This window comes from Ranitomeya variabilis, chromosome 2, assembly GCF_051348905.1.
Source record: "Ranitomeya variabilis isolate aRanVar5 chromosome 2, aRanVar5.hap1, whole genome shotgun sequence".
NCBI classification, from domain to species: domain Eukaryota; kingdom Metazoa; phylum Chordata; class Amphibia; order Anura; family Dendrobatidae; genus Ranitomeya; species Ranitomeya variabilis.
Genome location: NC_135233.1, coordinates 443,567,461 through 443,586,398, shown reverse-complemented (window position 1 = coordinate 443,586,398; position 18,938 = coordinate 443,567,461). Strand labels below are relative to the sequence as shown.

Below are 18,938 nucleotides of genomic sequence, written 5' to 3'. Positions count from 1 at the left end.
AGGTGTGCAGTGTATGATATGTGAGCAGTATATCAGGTGTGCAGTGTATGATATGTGAGCAGTATATCAGGTGTGCAGTGTATGATATGTGGCCAGTATATCAGGTGTGCAGTGTATGATATGTGAGCAGTATATCAGGTGTGCAGTGTATGATATGTGGCAGTATATCAGGTGTGCAGTGTATGATATGTGAGCAGTATATCAGGTGTGCAGTGTATGATATGTGGCAGTATATCAGGTGTGCAGTGTATGATATGTGAGCAGTATATCAGGTGTGCAGTGTATGATATGTGAGCAGTATATCAGGTGTGCAGTGTATGATATGTGGCAGTATATCAGGTGTGCAGTGTATGATATGTGAGCAGTATATCAGGTGTGCAGTGTATGATATGTGAGCAGTATATCAGGTGTGCAGTGTATGATATGTGAGCAGTATATCAGGTGTGCAGTGTATGATATGTGAGCAGTATATCAGGTGTGCAGTGTATGATATGTGAGCAGTATATCAGGTGTGCAGTGTATGATATGTGAGCAGTATATCAGGTGTGCAGTGAATGTAAACATGTGGAGAAAGTTGTGCTCAGTATACAGCTGAGGAAGAGGAGGAGAGTGGCGGGCACCCAGTGATGGCGGCTCCTCCCAGTCCCTGTAGCTCGAGTCCCGGGTTCTGTAGAGGAAGCAGGAAGAGAAGCCGGGAGCCGGAGCCAGACATGGAGTTCATCAGCGCGGATCTGATGAGACAGCGGCTGGTGAAGGTGAGGGCTGATGTGGGGTCACTGTATGGGGGGAGGTGAGGGCTGATCACAGGACTACTACAATTCCATGTAACTAACTAGTCCTGGACTGATACCGGTATCACGTGACTACAAGTGTATAACTAGTATAATAGTGATACTGACATTGTATAACTATTACTGCACCTGTAAGGACGGGGGTACAACCAGTGCTGCACCTGTAAGGACGGGGTACCGCCAGTGCTGCACCTGTAAGGACGGGGTACAGCCAGTGCTGCACCTGTAAGGACGGGGTACAGCCAGTGCTGCACCTGTAAGGACGGGGTACAGCCAGTGCTGCACCTGTAAGGCCGGGGTACAGCCAGTGCTGCACCTGTAAGGCCGGGGTACAGCCAGTGCTGCACCTGTAAGGCCGGGGTACAGCCAGTGCTGCACCTGTAAGGCCGGGGTACAGCCAGTGCTGCACCTGTAAGGCCGGGGTACAGCCAGTGCTGCACCTGTAAGGCCGGGGGTACAGCCAGTGCTGCCCCTGTAAGGCCGGGGTACAGCCAGTGCTGCACCTGTAAGGCCGGGGTACAGCCAGTGCTGCACCTGTAAGGCCGGGGTACAGCCAGTGCTGCACCTGTAAGGCCGGGGTACAGCCAGTGCTGCACCTGTAAGGCCGGGGTACAGCCAGTGCTGCACCTGTAAGGCCGGGGTACAGCCAGTGCTGCACCTGTAAGGCCGGGGTACAGCCAGTGCTGCACCTGTAAGGCCGGGGTACAGCCAGTGCTGCACCTGTAAGGCCGGGGTACAGCCAGTGCTGCACCTGTAAGGCCGGGGTACAGCCAGTGCTGCACCTGTAAGGCCGGGGTACAGCCAGTGCTGCACCTGTAAGGACGGGGTACAGCCAGTGCTGCACCTGTAAGGACGGGGTACAGCCAGTGCTGCACCTGTAAGGACATGGGATAACTAATCCTCCTTTCTTCCCCCAGTATAAGTTCCGAGACCTGACTATTGAGGATCTGAAGGACGTGCACCGCGCCTTCCCCGACTTCCTCTATTCTGTGGACACCTACAGTAAGGAGCTCCGCCTCATTATCATAGGATTCTGTGATGTCGCTGCGTTCAGGGGTCTCAATTGACAATTTTAATGTTATTTTCAGCATTTACAGATGGATCTCAGAAGGATTTGCTGAATCTCTCAGGAACTGTTCCTATGAAATTCCAGGGTAATGAGAACAAGAACCTGACTGTATAAAGACCAGATCTAGTGTATACCTGGGTCTGTAGGGAGGTTGAGCACATATTTGGGGTACAGGACGATGACTCTGACACTCGGGGTGCAGGAGGAGGATGACGCTGACACTCGGGGTGCAGGAGGAGGATGACGCTGACACTCGGGGTGCAGGAGGAGGATGACGCTGACACTCGGGGTGCAGGAGGAGGATGACGCTGACACTCGGGGTGCAGGAGGAGGATGACGCTGACACTCGGGGTGCAGGAGGAGGATGACGCTGACACTCGGGGTGCAGGAGGAGGATGACGCTGACACTCGGGGTGCAGGAGGAGGATGACGCTGACAATCGGGTTAGGTGTGTGTGTGTAAAATATATATAGCTCTCTCTTCATATTCTATATAACATTGTCTTGCAGGGACTCTCTATAACATCCCCATCTGCCTGTGGATCCTGGATTCTCATCCGTTTGCTCCCCCACTTTGTTTTCTGAAGCCGACACAGAACATGGGGATTCGGGTTGGAAAACACGTAGACAGCCATGGACGGATCTACCTGCCATCCCTTCAGAACTGGTGCCATGTAAGTGCCGCCACATACACTCGTCACTATGTTGAAGATCGGAGCGTCCGACCTAGAAACATTACTTGAGATGCATGAATCCCACAAGCTGCCATAGCAACCAATCACGTCCCTGCTTTCATTTTCCAAATGGCCTCTAAAAAATAAGAGCTGGATTCTGATTGGTTGCTGTGAGCGAGTTGTTATAAAGCCTATGATGATTAATGTTGGTACTTGTGTCATGTGATGTGCTCACCGAGTGTTACCGCTCACATGACGACGACCAGATTAGTTTCAGCCTGTAATTAACTCACCGGACCGGAGTTTCTAGTTGTGGCTGGAATCTGTATTGCCAAAAATAGCAGGAAAGATGACGAGTGGCCGCAATGACTAAATGCTATATCTTAGGAGGGTTTAGGTTAAGGTGAAGGCTCCTCGGAGATTGTCAGTTGTCGCCTTACTGCAGCTGTGAAAAATGTTAATTTACAGGGAAATCATAGTAGCATCATCTGCTTCTGGGAAAGCTGGGTGACAGCCAATATGGCCGCCCTATAGCTCGCACAGGGGTTCCCATCTGGACTGCTGTATCTAATTCTCCAGATGCATGGAATCTGGGGTCAGATTGTCCTTCAGGGTTCTGGAAAAGCTGGATTTAAAATGTACTGAGATGTATGCTTCCCCATACATGGTTGGTGCTGGCTGTGTTATACAGCTAGCAGCTATCGCTAACAGCAGCGACCAGAAATAGATCAGATGACTGCTCATTAACCACTTTAAATACTGATGTCAATACCTGACACTGACATTTAATCATCGCAATCACAGCAGTGCCACATGGTATCAATAAAAAATGTCATCTCACCCTGAAAACTCATACAGCTCGATAAACGGAAAAATTAAAGTTGCGGGTCTCAAAAAATGACTATATATATATATATATATATATATATATATATATATATATATATATATATATATATATATATATATATTCAGAAACAACTGTGGCAGTACGTTAGGCTCACTTTAAAAAACATTTTTGGATGCCATATTGTGATTTGGACAAAGTGTATGATGATCGCATGTATTTAACCCCTTAAAGTCTGGGCCATTTTCGTTTTTTTTTGACTGCCAAGCTCTGGTTTTTAAAGGGCTGGTCCATTGCTATAAAAAGTTACACAGGAAAAGTTCTTCCAGATCAGACAGAACGTGAAGGCTGCGTCCACTGATACACCCAGCCAGATATTGATGCCAGGTGACCGGCGAAAGACACAGTACTGACGGCAGAAGAACATCAGTCTGGAAGTATAGGGTTTTTTTTTTCTTTTTTATTACACATCACCCTTAGCTCATTTAGTTTAACTTTTACAATAGTGTATAATCCCTTTAAACTGTTTTTTAGAGAAAAGAGATAAAAAATATAGTTCTTACCGATAACGGTACTTCTCTGAGCCCATGACGGCACCACGGAGAGGGGATCCGCCCACCAAGGACAGGAAACCTACAGATAAAAAGGCGGTACCACTGTCCCGCATCAATTGTTTACTAGAGAACGATGGGAGACTATGGAACAGCTTATTAGTTTCAACATTACTTTAAATTAACTTAATTTACCTATCATAAATAACCTATGACTTATATTAACGTACACACCCAAAAGTGAAGGGAGGGAATGTACAGGTGCCGTCATGGGCTCAGAGAAATACTGTTATTGGTAAGAACTATATTTTTCTCTGTCGCCCATGACGGCACCACGGAGAGATTTCATAGATTGTACATTCAGGGAGGGACCACCGCTTCCAGAACCCTTTTACTGAAGGTAAGGTCCAATCTATAGTGTCTATAGAATGTGGAAGGTGATGACCAAGTAGCAGCTCTACATATCTGGTCAATAGAAGCTCCGGCCTTCTCCGCCCAAGAAGCTGCCACTGCCCTCGTTGAGTGAGCCTTGACCTCCCCTGGAACGGACATTCCACTTGATGAGTATGACAGGCTGATAGCGTCCGTGATCCATCTCGCCAGAGTGGCTTTGGAGGCTTTTTTCCCCTTTCGGGGACCCTGAAAGCACACAAAAAGAGAGGCATCCTCCCTACTCTCTCTGGTGGCTTCTAAGTACTGCATGAGGCATCTCATACATCTAGTGTATGTAACGCTTCCTCCTCCTTATTTTTAGGGTAAAGGTACCTTCACACGAAACGACTTTGTAACGATATCGCTAGCGATCCGTGACGTTGCAGCGTCCTGGCTAGCGATATCGTTTAGTTTGACACGCAGCAGCGATCAGGATCCTGCTGTGATGTCGCTGGTCGCTAAATAAAGTTCAGAACTTTATTTGGTCGTCCGATCGCCGTGTATCGTTGTGTTTGACAGCAAAAGCAACGATACCAGCGATATTTTACACTGGTAACCAGGGTAAACATCGGGTTAGTAAGCGCAGGGCCGCGCTTAGTAACCCGATGTTTACCCTGGTTACCAGCGTAAAATGTAAAAAAAACAAACAGTACATACTTACATGCGTCCCCCGGCGTCCGCTTCCCACACTATATATATATATATATATATATATAATTTTATTTCTGAACTTTTTTTTTTTTTTTTCTCTCCTTCGCCTCAATGGGGGACACAGACCATGGTGTATGCTGCTGCTGCCACTAGGAGGCTGACACTAAGTGATACAAAGAAAGTTCTCTCCTCCCCTGCAGTATACTAGTGATGGGCAGTCCGGCTCTTTTTGGTGATCCGGCTCTCATGGCTCTTCTCACCAAAAAGAGCCGGCTCTTTTTGGATCCTAAATGGATCCCTATTGAATATCTGTTCAGGCGTCCGAAACTCCGCCCACCTACTGCAGAAACTCCGCCCACTTCTTAGAGCCAATTAAATTGAAGAGTGGGTCGAGTTTTGCTCAGGTGGGCGGAGTTACACATGCCAAAGCCCGGGATTTTACGCCCAGTGAGAGCCATTCAGGAATTTTAGTGGCTCTCACTGGCGTGCCGGCTCCCATCGTTCACAGCAGGGAGCCGGCTCTTTGTGTTGGCTCGTTCATGAACGACACATCACTACAGTATACACCCTCCTGCTGGCTCCCAGCTAACCAGTTCTTGCTTAGTGTCTGTAGGAGGCACACGGGTCTGTTTCAGACCCCAACGTTTTTATTTTATTTTTTACTTTTCTGTAAATTTTTATTATTTAATTAACGGAGTGAAGGGGGCGACGGATCCTTTCAAGGTTCCGATCTCCCCCCTGACCATCAACAGCCGAGTATACCTCCCCGTACCCTCTCCTGCGACGTGGGAAGCCATGCCTGAGCTCACTTCAGGGGCGACGGTTCCTTCACGGTCCTGATCTCCCCACACCAGCAACAGGCGACCACATGGAGCAGCCCTCCATGTATCCTCTCCTGGAGCCAGGCCTAATGCCAGACAACTGGCCCTGTCCACCCGGGGACTGAACTCCGTGGATGTACAGAGGCCCCTCTCTATGGCGTCCGAGCAGCCCCCACTGTCCCACCACTGTGAAAGCGGATGGCACTAGGAGGCTGACACTAAGTGATACAAAGAAAGTGGTCTCCTCCCCTGCAGTATACGCCCTCCTGCTGGCTCTCAGCTAACCAGTTCTTGCTTAGGGTAAGTTCACACAGGGCGTTTTTGCTGCTTTTTTTTTTTTTTAATGCTAATTTTCAGCTGCTTTTTACAATACCAGCAAAGCCTATGAGATTTCAGATATCTCATGCGCACACACATTGGGTTTTTGTGAGATCAGTATTTTGTGCTTTGCTGCGTTTTTTGGATTTAGAGCATGTCACTTCTTTCAGTGTTTTTGCTGCGTTTTTTCACCCATTAACTTGAATGGGTGTTGAGAAAAACGCAGCAAAAACGCAGGTATCATTATTTGCTGCTGAAAACCCAAGGTCATTAGCATGGACAAAGAGAAAAAAAAAACGCACCCAAAATGCACCTAAACCTGCGTTTTTGAAACCGCTTCTTTCCTGCCAAGAAGATAAGGTTTTGCTGCAGAAAACAAAAAGCTGCAAAAACGCCCTGTGTGAACTTACCCTAGTGTCCGTAGGAGGCACACGGGTATGCTATTCAGACCCAAAATTCTTTTATTTTACTGTTTAACTTTTTTACCTTTTTAATTTTTCCACGGACGAATGGGGCGACGGATCCTTGCAAGGCTCCAATCTCCCCGAACCATCAACAGGCGAGCACGGAGAGTGTCGCCTCTCCGTATCCTCTCCTGCGACGTGCCACGCCTTAGCTGATTTTTAGGGGCGATGGGTCCTTTCAAGGGCACCGATCTCCCCGCACGTATCCTCTTCTGCAGCCAGGCCTAATGCTGGACAACTGGCCCTGGGTACAGAGGCACCCTGTCTTCGACATCCGACCAGCTCCCACTGTACCACCACTGTTAAAGCGGATGGTACAAGGAGGCAGACGGTTCCTCTCCACCTCCCTAACAAAGGGATGATGGATTTAGGATTACCCCTTTATCCCTGCACCGTCCACGCTGCAGTACCTGACCTGCAGCAGAACAGTAGAGTGCGTTCCCTTTCCTGGGTACTGAAACCCAGTCATCCGCGGCAGCTCCATTCCGGGACGCGCACCGATGGTGAGTGGATCCAGTTAGCGGTGGGCCTCTGCAGTGGGATATTCACATGCTGACAGGCAACCACAGCCATGGCTTCCCTGTGGCCCACCTCGAGGTAACGCTGCGGCCGGCTGCAAAAATTTAGCCCCTGGCTTCGGCCGATGTGTAGGCCGGTAGCCGTGCCCGCACTATGGCGTGCTAAGGAGGCTCCGCCCACTTTTCTGGCGCTTCTCATCTGTCACGGGAGCGCTCCCTTTTCTCGGCCACTTCAACGCCCCTCACTTCTAATTGCTCCCGCCGGCTGCAGAAATTTAGGCCCCGACTTAGGCCTATTCATGGAAGTCAGGAGGCTTCGCCCACATTGCGTCTGTGGCTCCGCCCCCCGAATTGGCGCCTCTTGCTCTTTGCGAGACTTAATCACCTCTGCAACTTCCGGTGGCCATCTTGGTCCACCCGGCCGGCTCACACAGGGGCGACTGTTTTGCATTAAAGGGGCACAATGACGCTGCAACATCAGTACACGGGTAAGGAAGTACTGCTCCCTCCCCCTGCATTTTCCCCCTGTACTTAAAGGCGCATGACCAGCATTCCCTGGTCTTAAAGGGACTCTGTCACCTGAATTTGGAGGGAACAATTTTCAGCCATAGAGGCGGGGTTTTCGGGTGTTTGATTCACCCTTTCCTTACCCGCTGGCTGCATGCTGGCTGCAATATTGGATTGAAGTTCATTCTCTGTCCTCCGTAGTACATGCCTGCACAAGGCAATCTTGCCTTACGCAGGCGTGTACTATGGAGGACAGAGAATGAACTTCAATCCAATATTGCAGCCAGCGGGTAAGGAAAGGGTGAATCAAACACCCGAAAACCCCGCCTCTATGGCTGAAAATTGTTCCCTCCAAATTCAGGTGACAGAGTCCCTTTAAAGGCACTTGTCCAGTCCGTAGCTGGTCACCCTAAATGAGCTCATGAGCCCTCCGCTGCCGATCCCAGCTTATCCCAGAATACCTAGTTCCCTGAGTGGGCTTCGTCACTGACCGCAATCCATGGCTTCTCTGACAGAGATGTGAACCCTCTGTGGCTCGGAGTGCTCGCAGGACCGATATAGATGGTCCCTCTCCTACATGGGAGCCGTCAGCTAGCAGGGGCCGCAAGTATTCTAGAAACGTACAGGCATCTAGAAAATGGAAACTTCATTTCCTGATCTCAATCACCAATGATTTGCTGAGAACAAGACTCTAAATATGGATCGGATATTGCCTTGGATCTGGAATCGCCAGAGCTTCAGAAAAGGATGGATTCGACTATTTATATCATCAACCAATCTCTGTAGATTGACGAGGACTCCTGTTCTGCTCTAGATCACACAGTGTCCCTCATGAGGAAACTAAACTCCCAGCTGAGCATTTGCCATTCACCCGGACAGGTAGCGCGGTATCCTTTTTCAGCCAATATGCAAACACGTGGGGTGTCCCCTCCACGTATACCCCTTACGACGTGGGATGCCATGCCTGGTCTGATTTTTAGGAGCGACATGTCCTTTAAAGGGCACCGATCTCCCCACACCATCAACAGACGAGCACATGGAGTGTCGCCTCATGTATCCTCTTCTGCAGCCAGGCCTAACGCTGGACAACCAGCCCTGTCCACACGGGGACTTGAACTCTGTGGATGTACAGAGGCACCCATTTTGGCATCCGAGCACCCCCCCTCTGCTTCACCACTATTTAGCAGATGATGCAAGAAGGCGGACAATCCCTCTCCACTTCCCTGTTAAAGGGAACCTGTCACCCCCAAAGTCGATGGTGAGGTAAGCTCACCGTCATCAGGGGCTTATCTACAGCATTCTGTAATGCTGTAGATAAGCCGCCGATGTTACCTGAAAGAGGAGAAAGACATTAGATTATACTCACCCAGGGGCGGTCCCGCTCCGATGGGCGTCTCAGGCCCGGTTCAGCGCCTCCCATCTTCATTCCATGATGTCCTCTTCTGGTCTTCACGCTGCGGCTCCGGCGTAGGCATACTTTGTCTGCCCTGTTGAGGGCAGAGTAAAGTACTGCAGTGCGCAGGCGCCGGAAAGGTCAGAGAGGCCCAGCACCTGCGCACTGCAGTACTTTACTCTGCCCTCAACAGGGAAGACAAAGTACGCCTGCGCCAGAGCAGCGGTGTGAAGACCAGAAGAGGACGTCATGGAATGAAGATAGGAGGCGCCGGAGCGGACCTGAGACACTCATCCGACCGGACCGCAGCGGGGACCGCCCCTGGGTGAGTATAATCTAACCTCTTTTTCTCCTCTTTCTGGTAACATCGGGGGCTTATCTACAGCATTACAGAATGCTGTAGATAAGCCCCTGATGACGGTGGGCTTACCTCATCAATTTTGAGGGTGACAGGTTCCCTTTAAGAGGATGGTGGATCGAGGGTTCATCATTTTAACTCTGCAGCGTCAAGAGAGCAGCAATGGCAAGAGACGGATTTTTCCTGACCTGCTGGATGCAGCCGCACATTCTGCCACTTGGCAGATTATCCGGGTAGAATCTCCTGTGGTATACTTATCAGTATCTCTGCCCAATGGGTCATTAATTAAAAATACCACATACTCAGATAGCAAATCTGGTTCGTTCTGTCTTGCGGCCTCGGGTTCAGCGCTCTACCCTCCCTTATCCACCGCATGGGTTGCTAGAGCAATGGTCTCCTGGTCGGAGACCTTAACTACTTTGATTCACAACAGTAACCTTTTTCCGTAGACAGTACAGCTGGTCAATCAAATCTCTTGAGCGGGAGTCTGTGGTTCACTTTTCTTGGATGTGGCTGGTTGCGCAGCGGTGTCAGCAGCAAATGCCATTACACTCAGTAGGGAATTATATCTCAGAGAATGGAAGCGTACTCTGCATTCAAAAAGCCTCTGGCATCACTCCCTTACCAGAGTGGTCGGTTATTCGGTGAGAAATTGGAAGCGTTCCCTACGCAGGAACAAAGGATCGCGTGTTTCCTATAGACCCCACCAGCAGTGGTAGGGTTGTCCAGGACAGGCTAGATTTAGGGGGATCTTGGTTCCAAAAAGGGACCGAAAAGTAAGACCATTCCTGGACCTCAAACTTCTGACAAGGTCCTCCTTCTTCAGATGGAGTCCTCTGCTCAGCCATTACTTCAACGAAAAAGGTGGAGTTTCTGGCATCCATCGACTTTCGGGGTGCTTGCCTTCACATTCCTATTTTTCTCCTCTTCAAAAATTCCTTCTCTTTTCCATTTGCGAACAGCATTTTTAAGTCACGACCTTGCCCTTTGGCTTTGCTACCGCACCCAGTGTGTTCGCAAGGGTCATGGCGGCTGTCATGTTCCTCTTGCACCCTAGAGGCGTGGTCGTCCTGCCCTATCTGGTCAACTTTCTTAGCCGTTTCATCGGCTATGTTAGCCTGGTGGATTTGTTACACCATCCAGGAGTCCTTCCGTGTTAGATGTCAGCTTATCTCCCTGACTATCGAGGTTTCTTGGGTTCTAGGCAGCAGGTGTCAGGAAAGCACACCTGCAAGCTTGCGTGCTCGTCCAGTCCGCATGCATTCTTGAAGCACTATAATTCCCAGACTTCCGTAGATGTGAGTCTGGGCAGGCGGATTCTGCAGGCCGCGGTGGTGCACTTGTAAGTAGCGGTTACACAGGGCCTGATCTGATGTTGTCCCCACCCAGGGACTGCTTTGGGACGTCCCACGGTCTGTATCCCAATGAGGCGAAGGAGAAAACGGGATTTTTGTGTACTCGCCGTAAAATCCTTTTCTCCGAGCCAGTCATTCGGGGACACAGACCAAGGGTGTATGCTGCTGCCACTAGGAGGCTGACACTAAGTGATACAAAGAAAGTTAGCTCCTCCCCTGCAGTATACACCCTCCTGCTGGCTCTCAGAAAACCAGTTCGGTGCAAAAGCAGTAGGAGATCCATAACAACATATGAGCATATAGCATGTCATATTATAAAACAAGCAGAAGCTAATAACAGGGTGGGATCTGTGTCCCCCAATGAATGGCTCAGAGAATAGGATTTTACGGTGAGTACACAAAAATCCCTATTTTTTTTTTTTTTTGAGGGGGAAAAAAAATAAAAAATCCAGTATCCCCATGACCTTACTGATCTGTATTATGTTACAAAGTCCTTTTTTTTTTTTTTTTTTTTTTTCCCCCCCCCCCTGCAACAATGAACGCTGTCAAAAAATGATACCCTCCCTCACCTCACGAGGGATCTAGAAAATAAGAAATTTAAAATTTCAGAACTTTCAACATACTTTTAAAAGGTAGAAACATCTGAGACCTGTATGTCCCGTTCCCAGGGGGTGAGCGGCCATTACTGTACCATCTGCTATAGTACCAGTCACTGCCATCTGTAATATTTGGTCTCTTACAGCCCAAAACTACTATACGCAGCCTGATCAAAGAAATGGCAGCAACCTTTGAGGATGAGCTCCCGCTTTATTCCCTCTCCGCTGCGGAAGCCTCCAGGCAGAAGGAGCTTCTCACCTTCATCTCCCAGGTCACTGATGGTAAGGATATATGGAGGTGCCCCGTGATGTAGAGAGAGGCCCACTTTGCCCCTCGATATAATATAACAGTATCATTACATTACCAGGTGTGTCCGGTGTAGACGTAAGTGGGAAAAGTCGCAGTAAAGTCGCAGTGATCGGAGGAGGAGATTTGGCTCTGGCTTGTCTATTGGCTCTATCTGCAAAGGTACAAAAATGGCTAAATTTTATACATTTCCTTGCTTTAAATCCTAATAATCCTGAGAACGGTTATCAGGATTTCTGGACCATCCTGCACCAGATTAGTGGCATTTATCGGATTTCTGGATTTCTCCTGTCGCTTGTCATTTGCCCAGCGTAGCATGTGGTCTCATATAACACCCCTGAGAGATAATTGGGAAGCGGACTCCCTGAGAACACAGATCTGCATCATCATAATACATGATTATGTTCCTGCACAGAGGGTTGCGGACTCGCTTGTTCTTATCGATGTCAGTGATGGAGGATCAAAAGGTGGAGGAACCACTGACCTGCAACTTTTCACGATTCCGGATGTGGAAATCAGTAAAGGTAGGAGATGTATTTTATATATATATATATATCAACCAGCACTCCTAATGTGAACACGTGCACGCTGCAAACTGCAGGAGTAGGACCCATCAGAAGGAGATCACCTTGCCGTGGTTGATGGGCACACATGAATTGGCCAATTTATGCGCTAAGAATCTTCAATTCATCTATTACTGTAAGTTTTATGATGAAAAAATTTTTTGAGAATTTGTGAAAAAATATTTTTGAGTGTATGATTCATAATGGATATTTGTCCGTGTTTTCACATGGCCTAGATTCATGTACATGTGCTGCTGTGTTCTTATATATATATATATATATATATATGTATGTATGTATATTTTTTTTATTTTTTTTTCTTAAACAAAGTTCAGAATTTTTATACGGCACTAAAATAGTTAAAAAACACGCACAAAAAAACTACAAGTTTATTGCCATAACTGTACCGATGATGAGAATTGTGTAGCCAGATTACTTTTACGTTGAAAAAAAATAATAATTATTCAGTACACCATATGGTAAAGTGAACGGCGCTATTCAAAATAACAATTTGTCTTGGCAAAAAAAAAAAAAAAGTCCTCATATTGATAGAGTGGGGGGTGGTGGAAAAAGTTGTGGCTCTCGGAAAAAGGGGAGGATAAAACCGCAAAAAAATAAAAATGGGTTGCTTTTTTAAGGGGGTTAATATTAACGTAAGCGTGTATGATTACTTTGGCTTTTGTGGATGTGACTGGAGACGGTACGCAATGTTCTTCTTTTTAGATCTGTCCTGTGTTGCCGGCTCGAAAGTCATAGTGATAACTTTAAATGCATGGAGGAGTGCTCAGTCATACCTGGAAGTCTTACAAAGTAACGTGAACCTTCTGCGTGGATTTGTACCAGCCGTGTCCTATCATTGCCCGAACAGCGTGCTGGTCATTGCCTCCCAGCCTGGTAAGAGCAGATCATAGGTGCATGTTATAATTGCTTGACTTCTATTATTTTCCATGACTTAGTTGTGAAAATTTTAGTAGTTTTATTCACTGTTCAAAAAAATAAAGGGAACACTAAAATACCACCTCCCAGATATCACTGAATGAAATATTCCAGTTTCAAATCTTTATTCATTACATAGTAGAATGCACTGAGAACAATAAAAGATAAAAATGATCAATGTAAATCAAAATGAATATCCCATGGAGGTTTGGATTTGGAATGATGCTCGAAATCAAATTACAGGCTGATGCAACTTCAGTGGAAATGCCTCATGAAAAGGAAATGATGCTCAATAGTGTGTGTGGCCTCCACGTGCCTGTATGACCTCCCTACAACGCCCGGGCATGCTCTTGATGAAGCGGCGGATGTTCTCCTTAGGGATCTCCGACGAGACCTGGATTAAAGTGTCAATCAACTCCTGGACAGTCTGTGGTGCAACGTGGCATTGGTGGATGGAACGAACTGAAAAAATTGACCAGCACATCCCAACTAGTGTGAATAGGTGTCGGCTAATATAACAATTCTAAGAAAATATAAAGCTGCACTCTGGATTGTTTAAAATGGTAAAACTAGAAAAATTGGAACTGCATTACTGCCATAGAACATTACTTAACTGCTATATTATGTACATGTGGAATTTTGGAAATGCAATATTGCTATAGGAAAATTCACAGTAAAAAGAAGGTACTTGGCACATGGATGGAATTAGACATGATGTCTCAGATGTGCTCGATTGGATTCAGGTCCGGGGAACGGGCGGGCCAGTCCATAGCTTCAATGCCTTCATCATGTAGGAACTATTGACACACTCCAGCCACATGAGGTCTAGAAACCAGGGCCCACAGAACCTACATATGGTCTCATAATGGGTCTGAGGGTCTCATCCCAGTACCTAATGGCAGTCAGGCTACCTTTTGGCTAACACATAGAGGGTTGTACGGTCCTCAAAAAAACAAAAGCCTCCCCACCCCATTACTGACCCACTGGTAAACCGGTCATGCTGGAGGATGTTGCAGGCAGCAGAACGTTTTCCACAGTGTCTCCAGACTCTGTCACGTCTGTCACATGTGCTCAGTGTGAACCTGCTCTCATCCGTGAAGAGCACAGGGCGCCAATGTCGAATCTGGCAATCTTGGTGTTCTCTGGCAAAAGCCAATCTCCCTGCACGGTTTTGTGCTATAAGCACAACACCCACTTGTGGACACCAGGCCCTCATACCACCCTCATGGAGTCTGTTTCTGACATTTTAAGCAGACACAAGGTCATTTTGCAGGGCTCTGGCAGTGCTCCTCCTGTTCCTCCTTCCACAAAGGAGGAGGTAGCGGTCCTGCTTCTGGGCTGTTGCCCTCCGATGGCCCCCTCCTGGTGTACAGACCTGTCTCCTGGTATCTGCTCCATGCTCTGGACACTGCTGACACAGCTACTCTTCTTGCCACAGTTCGCATTGATGTTCCATCCTGGATGAGCTGCACTACCTTAGCAACTTCTGTGGGTTGTAGACACCGCCTCATGCTACTGTACTGTACCACCAGGGATGAGAACAATGACAAATGCAAAAGTGACCAAAACAACAACCAAAAAGGATGAGAACAGAAAAATGGTCCGTGGTCACCCCCTCCAGAAGCACTCCTTTATAGGGGGTGTCTTTCTAATTGCCTATCATTTTTACCTGTTGTGTGTTCCATTTGCAGCAGGAGAAATTGATTCACAATCGGTATTGCTTCATAACTGGACAGTTTGATTTCACAGAAGTGTGATTGACTTGGAGTTACATTGTGGTGTTTGTGTTCCCTTATTTTTTTTTTTTTTTTTGAGCAGTGTATTTTTAATTTAGATTTTTTTTGGGGGGGGTGTGTGTGTGAAGGGTTTGGAGGTTTCTTGGTGTAACATATTTCAGGTGGTACATTAGTATGATTCCTTTTAAAATTCTGTATAATTCACCATCACCTATACATAATATATTGGCAACATTTCTTCTTGATTTGCAGTGGAAATAATGACCTATGTGGCCTGGAAACTAAGTGGCCTTCCCTCCAGTCAAGTCATTGGAATCGGATGTAACTTGGACTCTGCAAGGTTTCAGCATATCGTTAAGACATTAACCAGTTCTTCAGAGGAATCACAGACCGGTTGGGTCATTGGGGAGCAAGGCGCAAATAAAGGTGAGAAGGAATGAATAATTATGGAACTCTAAATTTAATAGCCACATTGTATATTAGCAGCTTGTGTAATATATAATACAGTTTATTTGAGAAATCAGAGAAAACCCCTATATCTGACTTCCCAAACAGGTTTTTAGTGTAGTCATATTCCCCATTATCTTTGTGCAGTGGTCTGTTCCATATTGCACAGGCCATTTCCCTTATTTAACTATATCATTGTGGATCAAACCATTGTAGAATGGGGGGGTTCTGACTACATTCTAAACAAAGTCAGTTACACGTGATGATTTTTTTTTTTTTCAACTGTCCTGCAACAATTGCCGGCAAATAAACCACTTGAGAAAAAAAATGGACACATATTGAACGTTATGAATTTATTTTAGTGGCGGCCTGGAGTGATCCTGCCTCGGAAAATAATGACAAACCTGGAAAGATATATCCCAAGCTCTTCCAAGAACAGCTGACAAACCGGTAATGAGTGAGGTCTTATTACAGTTATGTAATGTTGAGTTATTTGTGTTTTTTTGTTTGTATTGATTCTTTATTAACTGTTACAGGGCCATGGAGATCATTATAGATAAAGGTCAGAGGTCGTGGTCTATCGGCCTGTCCGTAGCTGACCTCGTAGACACCATTGTGCAAAATAAGAGGAAGGTTCACTCGGTTTCTTCACTGGCTAAGGTAACAAACTTCTGTTGAAAGGTGAACGCTTAGGAAACAAGACAATAATGAAAAACGTTTAGCGCAGAACTTAAAGGAACTCTAAATAGTCTTTATTCCATCTGAAAATGTCATAAATCAGCAGGGAATAAACCTGATATTTCCAATCAGATTTCTAGTTTTAAGAAACCTTGTCTGTTTGTAGCTCCAACATACTTGATAACAATGGATGAAAACTAGTCGGCCATTATTCAGTCGTTTCCTTCAATGCTCCCCATCCCCCCCCCCCCCCCCGCCCCCATGCTGTCAATGAATGGGAATTCACATGATCCAGATTCACATGGCTGCAAGGTTTATTCTGAGAGCGAAATCTAATGCTTACGGCTTGTTCACACATGACGTTGTGTGATCCAGACGTTTCTGGACGTAAACAAGAATCCCCATTCACTGACAGCAAGCGGAGAAATGGCCGCGAAATGGAACCCCAAATCGGATCGGAAGGTTCCAGACTTTATTATAACACCCACTCATACTATAGGCAGAATAATGATCACGTATCGTACACATCAGACTGTATTTTGTGTTCTGTCCTCAGGGATTCTTCAATATTCAGAATGACGTGTTTCTGAGCGTGCCCTGTGTGCTGGGAGACAGCGGGGTACTCGGGAGCCCCCAAATCCTACAGCATGAAGATCATATATCCGACACTCTCCACAGAAGTGCCGCCTCCATCCACAACCTGCAGCAGCAGCTGAATCTGTAATCTGCAGCGGGAGCCGGGCTCGGAGACGCCTGTAATCTCTGCAGTGCAGAGTTGCTTTCTGAAATGATCTGAGAACAAGGGACGGCGGGGTTCATCTATATTTCACATTTCCAGTTTGGCGCACCCCATCAGCAACCATGACCACACTGAGTCACCGGAAGCCATCGCATTGGGTGGGCACCTTCTGACGGCCCCCAGAAAGGCTGCTGCCGCTGTGCGTGACCGGTGCCTTGTGCATCAAGCCCTTTATATTCCGCATTTCTCTTTGTCTTTCCTGAATACTGTTGCTTTTATATGGACAATGAGGCTGGGGGTGGATGACAACCTCTACATCACCGTGGTCAGGATCCTGCTCACTACATCCCTGTGTGTCTAATTCAGTGCAGAAGATTTAATAAAGCTAATAGTGATGAGCGAGCATGCTCTGAGAAGGTGTTTGCTGAGCATGCTTTAATAAGGTGTTATCTGAGCATGCTCGTGTGCTAATAGACTGTTTTGCGTGCTCGAAAAATATGTTCGAGTCCCCACAGCTGTTCGACAGCTGCAACACCTGCAGGGATTCCCTGTTTGTTAGGCAATCCTTGCATGTGTTGTGGCTGTAGACCAGCTGTGAGACATGCAGCTGCGGGGACTTGAACATACTTTTTTGAGCATGCCTAGGACCTGAGCATGCTCTGATAATACCTTATTCCAGCACAGTCTCTCATCACTATTGTCTGACTTTCAGACATTGTACAGTTAGGAGATTAGACTGATTCATTAAGGAGTTTTTTTTCCAGAATTCTGCCTTAAACTCTTAGAAATTGTGCAAAAATTGTGTTTTTTTTTTTAGCCAGTCCTGACCAGATCTGCCACAGTTGATGAGACAATGCATGATATAAATTCATGATAATGACCACCAGCCCCTGACTGTAGTGACATTTCTGGGAGAAGGCCCATGTAAGATGCAACAAACTTACTAAGAGCTGCACGCCTCTTTATAATGGATTTGGCCCATCTTTCTTTCAGACTGGCTTCCAAAGGCCACAAGTCATAATAAATCTGGGTCAAAAACATTAATATGTACTAAAGTTGTCAATGTAGATCTTTATGGTCCACCCATAGCTGGTCCAGTCTGCCATTAGTCGACTCAGTTTAGTTGCACTTTCTCTCATAAATTAGCCTGATGAGGTTGGTGTTTGCTCAATTATCATTTCTTTGGATACAGGAAGACGTCCTGAAATATTTATACTGAAATTGAACTTTAGATGAATTGATCTGTCTTTGTCGCAGGGCTGCAAATGGGAACCACTAACAGTCCTGTCTTAATTTTTAAGAATATATGTATAAACACGATACGTTGCTGCAGTTGCGTTAACGCTTATTCGCATTTTTACTTTTTTGTATACGGAGTACTGATTCCCTACCTTTTTTTTATATCTATGGACCTATTAGCGGTTAATCATGTACAAGGTGGGAAATTATTTCATTCAGTGAATGGAATCATTTGGAGAAAAGAATAAAGTAACTTTTCTAGCTGTACAATTTGAGTATAATCATTCACATATCCTCTGCATTGTACACTGACGTAAATGAGTGACAACTAGTGAACGAGCTGGGATAAGGTGTTATCTGAGCATGCTCTTGTGCTAACCGAGTGTATTCAGCATGCTCAAAATATAAGGCCTGAGTCCTCGCGGCTGCATGGCTTGTGGCGGTTCGACAGCCACAACACATGCATGGATTGTCTAACCAGGGCTGTGGAGTCAGCCCATTTTGGTGGAGTCAGAGTCGATGTCATGGAAATTGAGGAGTTGGAGTCAGAGGTTTGGCTTACGACTCCACAGCCCTGTGTCTAACATATTGGTAATCCCTGCATGTGTTGCGGCTGTCGAACATATTTGTCGAGCACGCTGAAGACACTCAGCACAAGAGCATACTCCGATAACACCTTATCCCAGCATGTTCGCTCATCTCTAGTGACATCCTACAAGGGATTATTCATGTGTTATGTGCTTGCTGTGAACTATTCCAGTAGGTGTACTGTCTTATACCCATGAAAGGCACACTGATACTGGCCAAAAGCACAGTCATCTGGCCTGTGGATACACGTAACACTTACACCACAACTTTGAACCTCTATGTGGTAAATGTTGGACTCTGGTGTATCGTGGTTTGAGTCTAAAGCCCTATTACAGACAACATTAATCGGGGATCAAGAATA

The 18,938-nt window shown here is 46.6% G+C and overlaps 1 protein-coding gene across 3 annotated transcripts; it reads left to right on the top strand.

Moving 5' to 3' along the window:
• The first annotated feature begins 397 nt into the window (after window positions 1-397).
• Window positions 398-18,259, top strand: LOC143806524 (ubiquitin-conjugating enzyme E2 variant 3-like). Of its 3 annotated transcripts, none has more exons than XM_077287153.1 (12): window positions 398-755; window positions 1,709-1,793; window positions 1,880-1,945; window positions 2,370-2,533; window positions 11,491-11,626; window positions 11,713-11,813; window positions 12,067-12,175; window positions 12,938-13,108; window positions 15,139-15,312; window positions 15,696-15,783; window positions 15,870-15,993; window positions 16,568-18,259. In XM_077287153.1, the coding sequence occupies exons 1-12, from the start codon at window positions 627-629 to the stop codon at window positions 16,733-16,735; spliced, it is 1,515 nt and encodes a 504-aa protein (XP_077143268.1). In that variant the 5' UTR covers window positions 398-626; the 3' UTR covers window positions 16,736-18,259. The 3 variants fall into 3 exon arrangements, with proteins under 3 accessions (XP_077143268.1, XP_077143267.1, XP_077143269.1); XM_077287152.1 differs by having other exon boundaries at window positions 527-755; window positions 11,962-12,175; XM_077287154.1 differs by lacking the exons at window positions 1,709-1,793; window positions 1,880-1,945 and having other exon boundaries at window positions 585-755.
• The last annotated feature ends 679 nt before the right edge of the window (window positions 18,260-18,938 follow it).